This window comes from Mus caroli, chromosome 2 (genome assembly GCF_900094665.2).
Source record: "Mus caroli chromosome 2, CAROLI_EIJ_v1.1, whole genome shotgun sequence".
Classification (NCBI taxonomy): domain Eukaryota; kingdom Metazoa; phylum Chordata; class Mammalia; order Rodentia; family Muridae; genus Mus; species Mus caroli.
This window is the reverse complement of record NC_034571.1, coordinates 24,522,551-24,541,793: the sequence shown is the minus strand read 5'-3', so window position 1 is coordinate 24,541,793 and position 19,243 is coordinate 24,522,551. Positions and strand designations below refer to the sequence as shown.

The 19,243-nt window shown below is 45.0% G+C and overlaps 1 protein-coding gene across 6 annotated transcripts in view; it reads right to left on the bottom strand.

The window, feature by feature from the left end:
* Tsc1 (TSC complex subunit 1) overlaps positions 1–19,243 on the bottom strand; it is a 49,456-nt gene that overhangs the window by 18,941 nt on the left and 11,272 nt on the right. For all 6 annotated transcript variants that reach the window (XM_029472119.1, XM_029472112.1, XM_029472133.1 and 3 more), the window contains exons 3-10: positions 13,778–13,963; positions 10,479–10,582; positions 9,531–9,683; positions 8,507–8,651; positions 7,031–7,185; positions 6,577–6,650; positions 1,186–1,361; positions 378–493 (exon numbers count right to left, since the gene is read on the bottom strand). In XM_029472119.1, the coding sequence (XP_029327979.1) occupies positions 378–493; positions 1,186–1,361; positions 6,577–6,650; positions 7,031–7,185; positions 8,507–8,651; positions 9,531–9,683; positions 10,479–10,582; positions 13,778–13,883 (1,029 nt within the window). In that variant the 5' untranslated portion in view covers positions 13,884–13,963. The remainder of the gene's footprint in view (positions 1–377; positions 494–1,185; positions 1,362–6,576; positions 6,651–7,030; positions 7,186–8,506; positions 8,652–9,530; positions 9,684–10,478; positions 10,583–13,777; positions 13,964–19,243) is intronic.

Sequence of the window (19,243 nt, the reverse complement as noted above, 5' to 3'; positions counted from 1 at the left end):
TCTCTGCGTATCCCTGGCTGTCCTGGAACTCACTTTGTAGACCAGGCTGGCCTTGAACTCAGAAATCCACCTGCCTCTGCCTCCCAAGTGCTGGGATTCAAGGTGTGCGTTACCACCGCCCGGCTAGACACAGCATTTTCAACTACAAGTAGTATGTTGTGAAATCTTTACCACAAGACAAGTTGAATTTCAGGTGTCTGGGCTCCAAGGTGCCACGTGGCAACAGTGGCTTTGTCTGATCATGTCAAGGGTCCTTAAAAGGTCCTCCTGAAACTTACACTGTGTGTGCAATTTCCCCATTACATACTAAATCCTGACCAATAGCCCAACTTCACCGGAAGGTAGAGGAGGAGAAGGCATGCTGAGTGGCACCATACTTGCAGCGGCTCAGGTAACAGCCGTGTTGATGGGGAACTCAAACTCTGAGGTAGCTGCCCAGGTGGACTGAACAACATCAGCCGAGAGCTGGAGGAAGGGGTGGAAGTAGAACCCCCTGAAATGAAAGGGAAGGAAACAGGGGTACAGAGTGCCAGGTCACTGTGATAAACAATCACAATCCTCTAGACCATCTGATTCTATTCATAAAACCCTTGGCTCCTAGCCATCCCTGGGAACAAAGAAGCATGTAGAGATTCTTGTGGTTTGTTTTGTTTGTTTTTGAGACAAGAGTTTTACTGCATATCCCTGACTGCCCTTGAACTGGCTACAAAGACCTTGCTGACCTTTACTCAGAGATGCACTGCCTCTGCCTTCTGAGTGTTCAGATTAAACATGTGTAGCACCACTTCCAGCCTTTAAAGATTCTTTAAATAGCCTTTGGGAGTTGAAAGTTTAAGCAGGCACAACTCTACTTATGTACCAGGATAATTTAAAGGGCACAACATGTCTGACAGTCTGATGTGCAGCTTCCACTCCAGCTAACGCCAAGAAGTGCTGTGCATCCATCCAGGCACTCAAGCCACTGGAAGCACAGAGACTGAATCTCCGACACAGGGCTGTCTGCAAGCACTCGGACACTTACTGTGGTCTAATCTGGGATCTGCTCCGTTGTTAGGTAAGACAGTGAGAACAGTTACGCTCGAAGGACAGAAAATAATTCAAACAAAACAGAGGCAAACTCGCATGTGTTTCAGGAGAAGTCCCTAGGTAGTAAATGATGATTGCAAACAGAAGACTGCTTTTTACCATAGCTATTCTGTGTGTCCACATAAGGGCTGGTGGTGACATCAGCTGAACGGTGAGGGAAGCAGGCAGAGAGCTGGTGAGACACACAATAGCCATCTTCATATGAGGCTTCTGTAGGGTCCAGAGAGATTTTGGCACACTCTATTACAACATCATGAGTTTCTAATGTCTTCCACCTAGAAAAGGCAACACAAGTCAAGAAAGGCATGCATAATCCATCTAAGAACATCAGTTAAATCAAGAGGCTAGCTCAGTGGCAGCCACTGGACTGACTAGCAAAGAATGAGGCACAACCATGCCAACTCAGACAGGAGACAGCACTAGGATAAAAATTAGCCATCAGTTAACAAGCCACTTCCCCTAGTCAACATGGTTTCATCATGTTAACAGAAAACAATTTGAGAGAAAAAAACATCACCAACAGAGACAAAGAATAGTCTCTTAAACTACACAGACGGCTCTCAGGGTATCTGCTTCGAAATGAAGGTGATCAGGGAATGGAGGAGCTGGAAGGCACCAAGGAAGTAGGCTGACCTAAGGTCTCCAGCCACACATCCCTGGATTAGGAATACTGTGTGACGAATTAGGAGTGTAAAGCACTGTTAAAAGGTTCCTCCATGTAAGCCTCAGGCTCACCTCCAACAAATCCTACAGAACCACAGGAGACACTGCTGCCCCACAGCACAGCTTTAACAGAAAGAAGGCCAGTCAAAGGGAACTGTCCTCCAGCAGGGCAGTCAGCACAACACTGTGAACAGCAGGCTTTCAGCAGACCAGCTGCTGCTGCAGGCCTTGGAAATCTTTTTTACTGTGGTCACAGCTGTTGTCAAAACTTAACAAAACTAAATTTATTGTGTGTAAACCATACACCTCACTGAAGGCAATTTTAACAATTATGCCTTCAAATGGTGAAGGACTCTCACCATCTTTTTGTTTGCTTGGGGTTTTTGTCTTATGTTTTTTGAGACAAGGTCTTACTCTATGGCCCTGGCTCCCCTGAAACTCACTCTGTCCTTGAATTTATGGCAATACCAAGTGCTAGGATGCACCTGCCTCAAATATAATCTCTTTTAAAAAGATTTCTTTTACATTTCATTTATTTATTTGGGGGCAATGCTACAGCAAGACACGTGAGGTCAGAGGACAGCTCGTGGAGTTAGTTCTCTCCTGCCATCACTCAAGTCCTAGGGACTAAATAGGTCCTCAGACTTAGCAGCAGGTACCTAAAAACCAATGGGCTCATTACTCTCATTACTCTAGACTATCTTACAAAACTGCTCCGATAAGTGCCCACAAATAGACTGATAGTGTTGACATTCAAAGAACTAGAGGGGCTGGGAAGTTCCTCAGCAGGTAAAGCATTTACCCCAAAAGAAAGCCTAGTAGGGTTGAGTTTGACCCCTGGTACCCACATTAAAAGACAGATGTGGTAGCATTCAACTCTCATCCCAGTAGTCCCACAGCAAGATGGGAGACAGAGACAGGAGGCTCTACCAGAAGCTCAGGGCCAGTGTGCTACAGTGACAAAAACCTGCAAAGACCCTGCCTCAAAACACAGTGAGAGAACAGACCCCCATATACACATGTCCCCCCAAAACATATAAACTGGAGGTTGGACTGTAGCTCTGTCATAGATCCTTGCTCAACTTCTGCAAGGCCTCTGTTTAATCTCCAGCACTATAAAAACCTGGCATTACAGGCAACATTAATTCTCTTGCTTTCATTTTTTTTATCTCTTCTGAGTCTGCCAAATGTTCTACAGATGCCCCCAAACCAAAAGGACACTTAGACTGTGCACAGTGACCAAGCACAAAGTTGCTTGTAGAGCACAGAGCTGTACCTACGTGTATGGTGGTACAGTGGGGAAGGCTCCTCTTTCCACACCCTCAGCATCACTACACAGTGATTTAGCAAGGAGCAAGTCAGGACACATATACACACAAGATTAATTTTAGTAAAGGAAATAAGATTTCTTATAAAAAGAAAAAGAGCTACATGAATGGCAAGAGGACTTCTCAAGTAGACATCTGCCGCCAATCCTGACTGCCCAGGTTTAGGCCTAGGAACCCACCTACATGACAGAAACAGAAAATGATCCCAATAAGCTGTCCTCTGACCTCCACACACATGGCTCATGCATGCACACAGACAGAGACAGTAAGTAAATAAACATAAAAGAGGATTATATTAGATCCACTTATGTTTGTGGTGCTCAGGATTAAACACAGGCTAGAAAAGCACCCCGTTAAATATTTTTACAATTCTTGTGTGTGTAATAGCGTGCACCTGAAGAGGTCAGAGGATAACTTGTGGGGGTTGGCTCTCTCCTTCCACCATGTGGCTTCAGGTCCTCAGGCTTGGCAACTGATGCCTTCAGCCACTGAGCCATCTCACTTGCTCTAAATGTTTTATTTAAAGATCAAGTAAAGCATTCACTGTATTTCCATGATACTTAAATAAATTTATTAAAAATTTTTGTATTTAGTTTTCTTGAGACAGGGTTTCTCTGTGTAGCCCTAATTGTCCTAGAACTCACTCTGTAGACCAGGCTGGCCTCAAACTCAGAGATCCACCTGCCTCTGCCTCCCTAGCACTAGAAGTTAATGTGGGCCACCATCCCTGGTTTAAATAGACTGTTTATATTTTAATGTCTCTAAAATTGCAAACTATAATCTTATCAGCTACACATTTGTTTAGCTGGTATCCGTCTCAGATCCACATAAAATGTGTGTTGTGCATTTGATGGCATTTCAGAGTCACTGAAGTATGGCAGCTTATAGTCCCCACAGCCTATGATCCCAGTGCCAGGGAGGATGGAGACACGAGACTGTGCCACCTGGACTGTATGGGGAGACCTTGTCTCAAAAACCAGAAACAAGTCAGTGCCATGCTACAGGTACCCACGCTGTTCTCTGTGACAACCCTGGCTACTGCCTCCAGCTCTGCTAGCTGAACTGCTTCCCCGACTCCTCAAGTTAACTCTTTTCTTTTTCTCTTCTCTTCCAAAATTTAGTTAAACAATTATTAAGACTCTGTAAGCACCAATCCCAGCAGAGCTGGAGGGCTCTGAAACAGTTTTTCATGTGGTATCACCTGGCATTGTTCCCTTCTCCCAGTTTGTGATGTGTCCAATGCTGACTGAACTACCCTGGCACTCTGGACTGATGCCCACTGTTCCTCTCATATAATGAGATGCACAATCTACCAGAGTTAGTCCCCTCTCCTCAGTGGGCTCCCTTCTGGAGCTGCATCAGTCTCTGGCTCACTGTTCTGACACCTCTTTGAGCAGCCTACACCCAGCCCCACCCTTCTTGGGCTCATTTGGTAGAACACTCTCCCATAGCCAGCTGGGGATGCAATGGGGTAACTCTGAAAACTCCGAGTCTTGGCCTGTCTAAAAGAGCTCCACAGCACAGGTTCCGGGTTCTCTTACCTGGAACCTTCTTGAAGGGTTGAGAAGCTAACACTATCCTGACTTCTGGTTCGGGTTAAGTGTCTGAGTATTTTTATCTTTGCACTCTCTGAAAGGTTTATTCTTCTAATGTTCTGAAATCTCACAAAGCTAAGGCTGGGCAGCCTCCTTCGCACTGATGGAGCTGTGCACTTGACCAACACCTTCAATCCAGAAGCTTCAACTACAGGACATTTCTTTTACAAGTTCTCCCATGGAAGTGTCCTCTTCTCCTCTTACACGTGTTTTCCTTAGCTATTGGACTCCACCCAACATTCTAAATCTGTTCTGTCACCTGCCTCTGCCCTCTGTTCAACTAAGCCAGTCTCGGTTCTACTCCAGCTCCTTATTTGGGAGTTCATTTTCATTTCAAGAGATTTCTACTATGTCAGAATGCCTTTTACTGTGTCACTCTGGCCCCATAACCATGCACAATTGGCTGCTCTATGGCTTTGCTCTCAATGTTTTCTTCCTGGATCCATTTCCTCATCACAGCAGACAGAGCCTCCTTCCAAGACCAGATGGACCACAACCCCAGGCACTGAGGTGCTATGTGCAACTACTGAGAGGGAAGGTCCCCAGCTAATATGGCTGACTGAACACTTTCACCCCACTGTACAATCTCCTGATGTCCCACCATCTATAATAAAGACCTATTTTCAAATACAAAGCATAGGGAGAAAAATAAGACAGAGAGCACAGTATCTAAGTCTGGAGAGCAGCAGACAGGGATGTCCAACCACAAAAGCAACGCCCTAAGTCAAAGCTTAAGAAAAAAAAAAAAAAAAAAAAAGCTTCGAGCTACCAGTCAGCTCCCATATACTGAACAACCTTTAGGAGTCTGCAAGCTCACAACACAATCCCAGTGTTGGTATAGACCCCTAGATGCTCAGATCCACACAGAAATGCTCTAGATCAAGACACCCAACCTCACAAGCAGAGTTCCTGTCTTCCCACCCAAGCACAAGAGACTCACCAAAGCTTTATGAGAAGCCTCAATGACTTAAAATGGACAAATCAAAACAAGTAAACGAGGGGCTTAGAAGAAATAGCCTGTGCTTCCCACACCTCACTTGTGACCTCTTACAATGACTTCCCTGAAGGCACACTTAAACCCAAGGCTGACAGTGCTTCTATCCTCATCCTCTGCAATCTTGCATCTAACAGCAATCAGCTCTCAAAACATATGGCAAACTACAGAAAGAACAGTGAGAATAAAGGCAAGGCAGCAGCTGCTTGTCCACCTCAGGGTGGACAGGGAGCAGAGAGGAACAGCTTCTAAGACAGAACTAACATGTTTATATGCTATTACAGCTTACTTTAAGCTGAATGAGGCTGCCCCACAGAAGTAGACTGTAGAGGCACAACTTTATAAGGATTATCAGGCATAAGTCAGTCTTTTTAAAATTGCAGAGACTTGACACCTCCTAGCTCAGTTCCCCCCATGCCTCCCTGCCCCAAAGCTTCCATCCCCTCACTGGGAATCGTAATCTGCCTGACAGGCAGAAGGAGCTGTGCTTCTTGCAACTCAGCAGGTCCAGTAGCTCCTCAGGAAACACCTGGAAATTTCTGCAGGGCCCATGGTGGTTGGGAAGGGAGAAATCAGACACCTGGCAATGCTTATAGAGAAAGGGACCCATGGAGGCTCATAACTCCAGATCTGGCCTCTCTGTAATCTCCTAGTTTTTGGCTCCCCAATTAACCTCCCAACCCACTCAAATACAAAAAGCAACCTTCCTGGGCTTCCAGGCACAGGAAGTAGCTGCCACCACCTCTGCTCTGCTCACAGAGTCAGTAGCTCTCTCTGAGGAGAGTGCTTTAGATGCCAGGTTCCAGCCCATTGTGCCACTGGAGTATCTGTATTCCCACAGGTATCTGTAGATCACACTTTCAATCTCTTAAGAGACTCAAAGATTCTGTCACTAATTTAGTTTCTGTACCTTCGAGGGTCCAGTTCATGGTCCTTGGATCCAGTCACTAATTCCGGGTGAATTCGCACATGCTCCATCATTGGCTAGAAGAGTTTGGGTTGACAAATTATAGATGTGAAGTTGTGTGGCAAATCCACATGGTGGAACATTATTTGACAACAAAAAGGAATGCAGCACTGATACATGTTACAACACAGATGAACCCTGAAATAAGGTGAGAAGCCCATCACAAGAGACCACACACTGATGGTACCATGTATCCAAAATGCACAAACCAGCAACTCTTGACTCAGACTCAGACGATTAGTGGCTACCCAAGTTTTAAAGTGTAGGTGTCAAGGATTTCTTATCTAAATTTCCCTGTCTATCAAGTAATATGAAAGCTATAAAAGTACCTCTTTGAAAGCCCTAAGGATTAACTAAATGGACTGGGTTGCTGTTGTTGTTGTTGTTTTGAACTCACCTTGACCACTTCTTCAAAAGTCTCCACGTTTTCTTTCATACTGTAGTGAGAGCGCAGGAAGGAGACGAAGTTACACGGGTACATCCCATAAAGGCGGTGAAAGAGAGCATAAACACTGGCATGAAGATGGACCAGGTACACTTCTGTCACGTGGCCTAAGGAAGGAAACCAGTGACAGTAGGCTCAGCTGGACAGACAAGAACCCAAGGATGCCAGCATGCTTTCTCTCGGAAGCTCTCCTACAGAGTTCCAGAAAGGTAAGAAAGACATACTTTTTTTTTTTTTTTTTTTTTTTTTTTGGTTTTTCGAGACAGGGTTTCTCTGTGTAGCCCTTGGCTGTCCTGGAACTCACTTTGTAGACCAGGCCGGCCTCGAATTCAGAAATCTGCCTGCCTCTGCCTCCCGAATGCTGGGATTAAAAAATATGTACATTTGGATATACCATACGCCCTTGTTCAATCTGCTTCATATGACCTGAAAGGGCATTTGCTCATCTCTGCCTCCCTCCTCCTCGTCTCCAAGCATCCCTGCAAGAGAGACTCCAAATGCTCTGCCAGCACTGAGCTGCTCTGAGCAGTCACTCCCTACAGTCTAAGTGACATCTCGTGCCAGGCTCAGCAAGTATCTTGGAAAAGAGCTCTTCCTCTCCTCCAGGCTACACACAGTATTTACAAGTACAAAATATACTTGTAAGGACTTGTAGAATGAGAATGTAAGAAACTTTTAAAACCAAGATAAGATCTTAGCTATGCAGATTTATAACTAAAAAGCAGAAATTAGTTTAAACTGCTTGGATAATTCCATTAACTTGGCCTTATCAAGATCCTATGGAAACTCCAGTTCTCTAGGAGTTTTCTTTCTCCCAAGAAGGCATAACCAGGCTGATGCTCAATGGCCTCTGTGCAGAAAGCTGCAGCAGTCAGACCATACATCTTTCATCTTCTAATATGAGTATTTCATACTAGGATTACCAGAAACCCTGCAGTTCATAGGTTGACAGCTTCTGAATCACTCTGATGGGGTTATACTGCCTACTGCTATGATCTACTATGGGAAAATCCCATACATTGGACATACGTGTCCTAATGAGAACACTAAAGGTGGTCTCTTCCTCTTCTTCCACACACAACCAATAGGTTCCCACAAGTGAAGTTGTGACACTGTGGCTGTAAACATCAGCACAGGACACAGACATTGTGTAAGCTCAGCAGTACAGCACCCAGAGTTAGAGGCTGTGACACAGTTTTACTAGATTCAGGAAGTTGTACATCCTGTCTCCCAGTTTCTCTGACAACCCAACAGCATAAAGAATGCGCTTCACCAGCCCCATTTCCTATGTGCCCTGCAGTGAGTGCACCCACATGTTTTCTCTTCTATGTAGTGAATACCAAATATCCTTCCTTCACGCATACACATGGCTGCTACCACTAAGGAAGCATTCCCTTGAGAAGCCTGATGAGGACACTGGAGTTATACCTGGTTTCTTCAGGCACCATGACGAGAGACGGCCAAAGATGTCAAAGAAGTCGAGAAGGTGCTGCTTCCCTGACTGCGGGATCATCGGGAGCATGGTGATCAACACCAAGACACCAGTTGTGAGGACCACAACATCAGTGTCCATCTGCAGAAGGAAGGGCGACATCAGGCTCAGCACTGGACGAGGGTCCAAATCCTGAGGTCAGAGATCTCAAGACCCTCTTGTGCTCATTTCCTGATCCCTAAGAATTTGAGGGACAGCACTGAAATAGACTTAGCAAAATGAAGCACTGAGCCCTGCTGACACTGTGGTGAGGCTGGGGACTATTTCCCATGCTCTACCATCTCATCTGAGAGATAGTTTAATTTGGCTTGAAACTCCTGAATCCCAAAGCCTCAATAAAGACCCCTATCCCTGTCCCTGGATGACAGTGGAAGAAACAGCTGACACAGAATGCAAAATACAGGGCACAGGGCACAAGACAGCACTATCTCCACCCATCTGGCTAACCCCTAAGATGCTGACTCTCTGTTAACTGATTAAAGAACATTGCACATTGAGAGCCAATTTATTATCTCACTAATACTGGGAACCAAACCCAGGGCCTTCTGCATGCTCTAGTACTGAGCCACATCCCCAGTCCAATTCACTAATTTTTAAAGGACTGATACAGGCCAAACATGGTGGCTGACACCTGCAATTCTAACAGCTCGGAGGCTAAAGCAGAAGGATTGCCTTAAATTGAAAGTCAGCCTGGTTCCACAATAATATACAGATTAACCAGGAATACATGTCAGGACTCACACATACACATAAAATATAAATAAATAAACAAATAAATCCAAGGCAAGGGAGGAGGCTCAGTGGATCGAGGCATCTGTTACCAAGCCTGACAGCCTGAGTTCTGTACGTGAGACCGACATGGTAGAAGGGAAGAACTAACTCCTGCAAACTTGTAGTAAGTCACTTTTCAGAAACAATATTTACAAATGTATTTCCTTCAAAACCTTACAAATATCCTACCTTGAGACATTTCAATAAAGAAGGCAGAAGAGGTGCTTGAGAGAGCTTATGCTTCCAAGATGGCTGCAGCCTCACAACATGCCCCAGCAGCGAGAGGATGGATAAACGGGTAGCAGCTTTGCCTACATACTCATTCATTTTGTCCAAGAGGTGCTGAAAATGTAAAACATCAAGAGAAATTTTCCTGGAAGTGTCTGAAGTTAACCAGTCAACTAAATTCCAAGGCCTCAAGTCTTCCTTTATTTTTAACACAAGCACCAAAAGATGGGCTGGAGATATGCCCACCCCATGAAGGCTAGGGCTCAATAGGCCCAATCCGACATTTCAAAACTACATTAGTGAACAAAGCTTTCTTCATTTGGCCTGAGAGAACAGCTGCAATTTATGAAAAAGGATCCCTTAAGAGGAGGGATAAGACTGTATTGCAGCTTCTCTCGCCACCCTTGCACACACACAACCCAAGGTTATAAAGCCCAGGGCAGGCTGTGGAAGTCCTTACTACTCTAACAGCCTAGCATATATGCTCTAGCCTTAACTATAAAACAAGCCATTGTGGGGCTGCAATCTGGCCCAGAGTAAAGAAGACCACTGCAGGTGATGGAAAAAGCATGCAACCCTAGAGTAAGCAACTTCATCTGCAAATGCAAGACTTGGCTGGCTGCACTCAGGGTTTTTTCTTTATTGGTAAGTTCAAAACCCCTACTCAAAGCACAGGTTTAAAATCTTTATTTCAAATGTCATTAATCTACTATAGTGCTAGAATTATAAGATTTCTTTAAAGAGCAAGATCTGTAAAAAAAAAAAAAAAACCCTCTGAAATCGATGCTATTTTGTAAATTTTCAGATTTTCCTCATCTGTGGGTTAACTGTGGATGAGCTGCTGTGGCTCAGGGCCACCCTCCAGTGACTGAGAATATACAGACGGCCAGCTAGCCCACCAGTACTCACCTTATCATGTGGCTCCTGCAAGGTGGTCAGGATGTGCAATACCGGCTGAGAATTGGTTTCCAGGTAATAATCCACCAACGTGTTGACAAGCATAGGCCCACGTTCTAAACAAAAAGAGCAACTCATCAAACTTACTTCTTTTCCCCTCAGTGGCTGTCAGAAAAGGCAGGAGACATCTTTTTACATTAACCAAAGGCACGTAGCACTGGTTTTGCCCTTTTTAAAGTCATTAGACTAACCGGATAATTCCAAGCTTACTAGCCTAAAGAGCCACAAAAGCAGAGGAAATGTTACCATAGTTAGATGGCTCGGGGGTAGAGTGCTTGCTGCACAAGCATGAGGACCTGCAATCAAATGCCCAGAGCACAGGAAAAGCTGGGCACAAAGCCAGGCCATGGTGCTACACGCCTTTACTCCCAGCACTCAGGCAGGCGATCGGATCTCCTGAGTTCTAGACTAGCCTGTTCCAGACAACCAGGGATACACAGAGAAATCCTGTCTTGAAAAACAAATCAAGCCAGGCGGTAGTGGCGCACGCCTTTAGTCTCAGCACTTGGGAGGCAGTAAACCCTGTCTCTAAAAACCAAAAAAAAAAAAAAAAAAAAGAGTTAAGAGTTGTCTTGGTCATGGTGTCTGTTCATAGCAGTAAAACTCTACCGAAGACAGAAGTTGGCACCAGGGACTGGGTTATTGCATGACCATGCTTTTATTTGGAAGAATGTGAATTTTAGGACTTTGGATTTGCAAAGCCGTGGAATGCTTTAAATGGGGAATGGGCCATCCTAGTAGGAATATGGAAGACTTTGTTACTGAGAGTGATTTGAATTGCGCGGACCTGGCCCAAGATGTTCCAGTGGAGAATTTCAGTGTGTGGCCTAGAGACTGTTCTTGTGGTAGTTTGGTGAAGAATGTGGCTGCTTTTTGTCATTGTCCAAAGAATCTGCCTGAGGCTAAGATGAAGAGACTCAGATTAATTGCATTGACAAAGGAAGTCTCAGAAATGCCATCATAGACTTCGTTCTCTGGTTAAGCCTCATGAAGAACATTTTAAACAAGCATAGCAAGCTGAGAAAGGGGAAATATAAAGTATATGGTTTGAGTATTAAAGGGGCACCAGGAAGTGAAATGGAGCTGAACCCTGTGTTCAAGGATATTAAATTGAAATAAGGGAGTAGTGACCTTGGAGTAAGATCTTACCCAGCTAAATTTAGGTCCAGGAATGGTACAAGCCTTAAATCCCAAGAGGCAAAGACAAACAGATCTCTGAGCTCAAGCCTAGAGCACTTCTAGGTGAAGAAACACATAAATCAAGGTTTAGTTAGACCACACCTTTAATCCCAGTGCTTAGGAGACAGGCATGAAGATCTCAAAGAGTTCAAAGTCAGTCTATAGAGCAAGATCCAGGTCAGTCAAGCTTAGGCAGTGAAGGAGTTGGAAAACAGAAAGCTGGTGATGATGTAACAAAACAAAGGGCCCATGTTCCAGCCCTAGCAAGCAGCAGAACTTGGTAGCTTCAGCCATGTGGCTCTGACTAGAGTCCAGAATAGAAAGGACTACTGGGACAATTAATGTTGGTTAGCTGGAGCTAAGAAATTAGCAGTGATTAAGAAGAGACCAGCATCACTGAGGTGAAATCTTCTGGGAACTGTTTTCTAAGAGCACAAAGAAGTTGTGTTCTAGAGATAGACAAGGTTGTACCTCGTGCTGCGGCTGGACTTGGTAATGTGTAAGAGTCACCCAGGTGGTACTGGTTTATAAAGCATGAAGGGTTCATGAAGAACAGCTGAGGCTTGTCGTGAGAGATCATGGGAGGCCACTGGGGAAGGTGCAGCCTCAGTTGTAGTTGATGGCTCAGGACTGAAGAGGTCATGCAAAGGATTTGAGGCTTGGCACCATGAAGAGAGACTATGAGAGGCTATTGGTGATGTCTAGTTGCAGCGGAAGACTCCAGTGTATTGGAGATGCCAGTACTATGGGATGATCATCAAGAACAGTAGCAGCAGTGAAGTGGATCAACCTGAGCTTACAGTGTGACAGAGGGCAGAGCTGGAGAAGTGACACCAGCACTTTGAAGGATCCCAGATCATGTGTGTATCCCAGACATTGAAACAAGAAGCTGTAACACTGAAGTTGCCTTGGAGACCCCAAGATATTTGAGATGCCAAAGCCATGGGTTATCTGCTGAGAAAAGCTGCTAACAGGGAATGGAACCAACTCAGGAGAAAGTCTGTTGCAGTCAACAAAGATGAAAAAGGAGTTGGAGCCGGGCGTAGTGGCCCACACCTTTAATACCAGCACTTGGGAGGCAGAGGCAGGTGGATTTCTGAACTCGAGGCCAGCCTGATCTACAGAATGAGTTCCAGGACAGCCAAGGGGTGCTATACAGAGAAACCCTGTCTTGAAAAAAACCAAAACCAAAACCAAAACCAAAAGGAAGAGAAGAGAAGAGAAGAGAAGAGAAGAGAAGAGAAGAGAAGAGAAGAGAAGAGAAGAGAAGATCTGAAGACTGCTTTGACATTAGCCATGGGGATGCTGAGTTTGGAGTTTGCCCAGCCGGTTTCCTGTCTTGCTTTGGGAATTACAGTTAAGTGATTGGATGAATCTCAGAAGAGACTTTGAACTTTGGACTTGTAACATTGTTGAGACTGCTATAGACTATGGGGGCTTTGGAAGTTGGACTAAATGTATTTTGCATTATGCTGTGTTTAGGTATGGCCCCCACAGACTCATGTTTGAAAAAGCCTATGGGGGCCAGGCCAGTGGAATGTTATGGTCTGTATATGCTCAGCTCAGCCCAGGGAGTGGCACTATTAGGAGGTGTGACCCTGTTGAAGTAGGTGTGTCACTGTGGGTGTGGGCTATCATACCCTCATTTTAGCTACCTAGAAGCCAGTATTCTGCTAGCTGTCTTCAAATGAAAATGTAGAACTCTCAGCTCACCCAGCACCATGCCTGACTGGATGCTGCCATGTTCCTGCCTTGAGGATAATGGCCTGAACCTCTGAACCTGTAAGCCAGCCCCAAATTAATGTTGTCATTTATAAGACTTGCCTTGGTCATGGTGTCTGTTCACAGCAATAAAACACTGGCCTAGCAGTTTAAGATTGGCATAAAGGACCCACCTGAAGTCCCAGCATTTGGAAGGCTGAGGCAGGAGGGTTTTACAAGTTCCAGGCTAATTTGGAATGCATAATGAAACAAGGTCTCAAAAGAGAGAGAAAGAAAGATGAAAACTAGCATTTGCCTTCAGGCCCCAACTCACACAGCTCCAGGTCAAGAGAGAACAATTCTCTACTCACCAGAATTGAGGGACTCCTTGAAGATGGTTGTCACGTCATCTCGAACACCCAGTGTGGAAGAGTCCAGCATGGAGAGCAGCTCCCCAATGTTGGCTAACTGGGCCATTCTCTCACTCAACTCTGCTGTGTGGGCTCCAGGACGTGTGCTAAAGGTTTGCACAGCTCTTCATTAGGGCCACTACAAGACTGCAAAATGGGAATATGGACAGTGTGATAAATGACTTATGTGACACCACAAAAACTAAAAACATGCAGGAAAGCCAGAGAACCCTATTCATCAGAGCCTATGCTGGGCAGAACTGTGCTGCTGACAGACAGGGGAGTCGTTCTCTCGTTCTCTCTGCTTTGGGGTCCACCTGGCTGCTGGCTAGCACTGCTTCAATCCTGCCCCACTAAGGAGAAGAGCTGCCGCCACACATCAAGCTCCACACATCAAGCTGCCCGTGCTCCTCTCTCATGACGCTATCAATGGCTCAAGTGAGAAGAGCTGGTCGGGGCACCAGTCCAACAGTGGAGTGAGCGAGGGATTGTGTCAGGTTTAACATACACTAAAATCTATTGCACACATCAACTGCATACACAAAACCTGCTGGTAATAGGCAAGTGGTTGCACAGTAGGACTACTAAGACACACCTGCCAAACTCAGTGCTAGGAGATGGAGCAACTACAGCCTTACCTTTACATCTACATAGAGAAAGCAGCTCATTCCCAAAGCGTTACTAAGCACATCTGTGACAGGCTTCAAAGCTTCACTTTAAAAGGCCACGTGTCTGGGAAGTACTATGTGCTTTCAACAACCACCCCTACATATGCTTCTGACACTGCTATCGCATGATGGGCACACACGTCTACCTTATAGAGAGGGAAACCCAATAAATATTTTATTCTTGATCACAAAGCCCTCTTCAAGACTCTGGAGCCAACTGCACGGAATTGGTCAACAGATATACACTCAGACACACACATTTACATATAAATGAATCTTTTTTAAAAAGCTTAAAATTAAAATAGAAATATTTTATCTTCTTTAAAATTAAATTAAGCTCATAAATAAAGATACTATCACCGTAGCCATTTCTGCTCAGTGACAGGATGCGGTGTGGAGCAGAGCACTTAGCAAAGGTTGCTGTACTCCTCACTGACTAGCTGGGCTCCACCACAACAGGTTCAGAGACAGCTTTGAGCCACCACCTTTAGGACACCTTCAGAAGAACACATTTACCTGGTTAATACCTGCACTTACTGCCAGAAAGTCACAACAGACTCTTCCAGCTAATAATGAAGAATGTAATGCACAAATTTCAAATATCCTGTCCCAAGTTCGGTTTTACTTATCCTGTAAGGTTAGCAGGATTCTGTATTCTGTGTAGGCAGCAGCAAAAGAGGAAGTACAGAATGCAGCAGCAAACCAAGATGGTGTCCACTCCACCACCGAGGCAGTGTAAAGACAACAGGCTCTTAGCCTGTTTTCAAATTGTAAATGACATTTTGGTGAACAATGGTTTGTGGCACCTTCTCTTCCTAAAAGTCTTACAGAAAGCAAAGATGAAATTTTATTCTAAAGAACATTAGAATATTTTTAGCAACAATTTTTTCTCTGTGGTTCTAAAATATACTTTTTTAAAAGTCTAACTTTTAATCTCAAAGACTATAAACCTTGGGTTCTGTGTGAGATCAGTAAGTACAGTTCAAGCCCTTTTGACACTACAGAAAGCCCTCATGAAAGCTGACTCACAGTCTCTGAGATCAGCTCCCATACAGAAACATTAACTTAGACTTAGGAAATGAAATACAAGCCTAAGGCACTAAGATAGGCAGGATAGGTGTGAGGAGAACCTCTATGTGCTCCATCAAAGAAGCCTGCAGTACTCATTGCCTGTGCAAAGCGGAAGACACCTGTTAGACACACCTCACTCAGCCTGCAGAAAGCCTGCACCACAGACACAGTGGACACGTGAGACACGTCCTCATGCAGCTATGGAAATGACATACTACAGAAAAGTACATTCTGGAGACTTTGAACCACTTCTGCATCCTACAGGGCCAGGCAGCATTTCCTTTTAGTCATTATCTCGGTGAATGAGTGCCACACTAGCACACAGATGGCCCTGCTCGTGTAAAGGACTCCTGACCTTCAGTGCTTATTCCTGACTCTCAAACCTGCTCTTCTGCTTTGTCTTAGGGATCTCTAAAAGAGGCACACACTCTAGATGACATCCCTGATCCCCAACCCTGGCAACCCCATATGTGTCTCTCTGCAAACCTTTTCATTTTGTATCCCCTTTGCCGCACACCCAAGCACAGCCCCCACCATCTTCCTCTTGGAAACAAAAGCGCAGCAGCCTCCCTTACTCCGTCCGAAGTGTGAAGGAACTTGAAAATAGGCGCATCAGGATGGCTCCCACTTAACATCAGCAGGCTTCCCCTGGAGAATCAGAGTCCTACACCACCCATGTCTTGCAGCCAGGTACTGCACCCTCACCTCTGCCTCCTCCCACTAAGCGACTGAGTATCTCTCTGCATGCTAGCCATGCCTACAAAACTTGTCTTCTCTCTCTACTCCTAGACCCGCTCTCCACACCCTGTGGCTGTGTCTCTTCAGTTCTCTGCTCAGGGACCATGTCTGAGCAGCCCCTTCTGACCACTTGATTTAAAGGAGCAGAGGTTGTTGGCACCACTTGAAATAAGAGAAACTTTCTAATCAGGAGAAACCCTTAACCAAGTTGACCCTCTACAGCTACTGGTCAATTCTGACCACACAGAACATTCCAGTCCCATCAGCAAGAAAAGCAGGATCTGGCAAAGCTGACTTTCAGTCTCCATACTTATGACAGGCCAAAGTTTGAAAGGCTACAGCTCAACTTTCAACTACCTGAGTGGTTCACATCACATCTGGCTACAGGACACTACAGGTATGGACAAGAGGTGTAATTAGACGATTTAACAGTTCATACCTGCACATTCACTTCAATAAATCATTCATGATGAAACTTAAGTTTGTAGGTCAAAATCCTGTCAATTTGAGTACGAAATGTATAATTATGAAAATAAAAAAGTGAGTTAATATGTGTTTTGTTTTGTCTTGTTATGTTTCAAAACAGTTCTGGAGATCTAGCCCAGGGCCTTGAACATCATAGGCTAACACTCTACCACTGAACTCCATCACCAATCCTAATCAAGAACATTTAAATCACTTGATATACTAATTAATAATACAAATATTAAATGGGTAGTTTATTTAGATAACTTTACAAATAACAGTGTATGTTCTTGGAGCCAACCACTTGTAAAAATTTAAATAACATATAAAAGCCATATTCTATCCTAATGACCATATTAGCTTCTGTGTGTGTGTGTATGTGTGTGTGTCTCGCAGGCCCACACTCAGGAGTGGAGGTCAGAGGCCACTTTGAAGAGCCTGGTTCTTCTATTCTACAATGAGGATCCCAGGGATCAACTTCAGCCCTCGGGCTGCGTGACAAGCATCTACAATTGCAGAGCTGTCCCCAGCCTTGCATATCCACAGAAATGTCACACAATTATTTTTGAACCTTATTATTACAAACAAAATAACCTGTAAAAACTGCATTTAATTCATAGTCTTTTAGCCCTGGCTGTCCTGGAACTCACTCTGTAGACCAGGCTGGCCTCGAACTCAGGAATCCGCCTACCTCTGCCCCTCAAGTGCTGGGATTAAAGGCATGCACCACACTGGACTCTATAAAACACACTTAAGTTTTGAGCCTAACAAAAAGCTGCTGGAGTAAGAACTGAGGGTGGCCAGCAACCCCTAGCTGCTAGGGAGTGAAACTGCAGGCTGGCTGAGACCTCCCAAGCTGTGAGTCCCTGGACAACCAACCACCTACTAGGAACTTCCCTGAATGTGGCTTGATGACAGGATCCAGTGCGCCTGCTCAAGGGGCACCACAAGCACAACAGACAGTGATCACAAGATAAACTGGCACTCTGTGTTCAAAAAGCACCTCAGCTACACAAAAATCTTACATTGTTTAACTCTGACTGCTATAATAATGAAATTGTCGTAATGAAAAATGCTTACCCCTCTGAGTTCATATTCAGTGAAGTTCTAAAAGGAGTTATGGTAGTTTCAATACGCTTGATCCATGGGAAGTTACACTATTAGGACGTGTGGCCTTGTTAGAGGAAGTGTGTTACTGTGAGATAGGCTTTGAGGTCTCTATGCTCAACCTCCACCTGGCTGCCTTTGGATCAATATGCAGAACTCTTGGCTCCTCCATCATCATGTCTGCCTGAACACTGCCATGCCTCCCGCCTGGATGATAATGGACTGAACCACTGAAACTGTAAGCCAGCCCCAATTCAATGTTGTCCTTGTAAGAGTTGCCTTGGTCGTGGTGTCTCTTCACAGCGATGTGAACCCTAGCTAAAACAGAGTGCATTGCAGCCCAGTGTGGTGGCAAACACTAATCCCAGACTCTGTTGGCTGAGACAGGAGGATGGAGGTCAGTCTGGACTACATGGTGAGGTGAGAAGGGGCAGGATGAAGAACATGATTGAACTGAAAACCAAGAGTCTCCCTCAGGAGTTCTCATTCTTGAGAGAATGACACATCCACTCTCAGTGTGTAGTGCCATCTACCAAAGTCCTTGTGACGAAGTCTGACTATACTTTCTGATCCTCGGTTAACAGTGAGGCGGTGGTGGACTTAGCAGCTACCACTGACCATGGAATGAGTCATACTACTGTGTAAGTATGAAAACGGTAGACAAGTGCCAGCCCATCTTCCCAGATTCCTGCACAACAGCACGGAAGCAAGACAACTGATACCTGCAATGGCTAAACTTCATTGTCAACTTGATGAGATTGAGAATCACCATGGAAACACACTTCTGGACAGCAACATGAGGATGCTGCTGTAAGTTTAACAGAACCCTGAAAATGTACTGAGTGTGAGTGGTGCCACTCTGAAGGCTGAGGCCCCAGACTGGATAAACATGAGCAAATGAGCTGAGCACTAGCATTGACCTCCTCGTTTCTTACTTGTAGATGCAATGTGACCAGCTGCCTCAAGTTCCTACCACCATTTAACTTCCCTGCTTCAAACTGCGACCAACCTTTCCGCTTCCTCCAGCTGATTCTGTCAGGGATTTATCACAACAACTAGAATAGCACCTTTGCTAACAAACTAAAGATTGGTGCTCCAGGGCAGGTAGATCACTGAGACTAAACTCATATCTGCACACCTGTCAGAGCCTCAACTTCGAGAAACCATAGTTCTTAAAAACCAACAGAAGAAATAATTTATTCAAAAAAGCTGACTTAAGACCATGAACAGACAGGCAGTGGTAGCGCACGCCTTTAATCCTAGCACTTGGCAGGCAGAAGCAGGTGAATTTCTGAGTTTGAAGCCTGCCTGGTCTACAAAGTGAGTTCTAGGACAGCCAGGGCTACAAAGAGAAACCCTGTCTCAAAGGGGAAAAGAG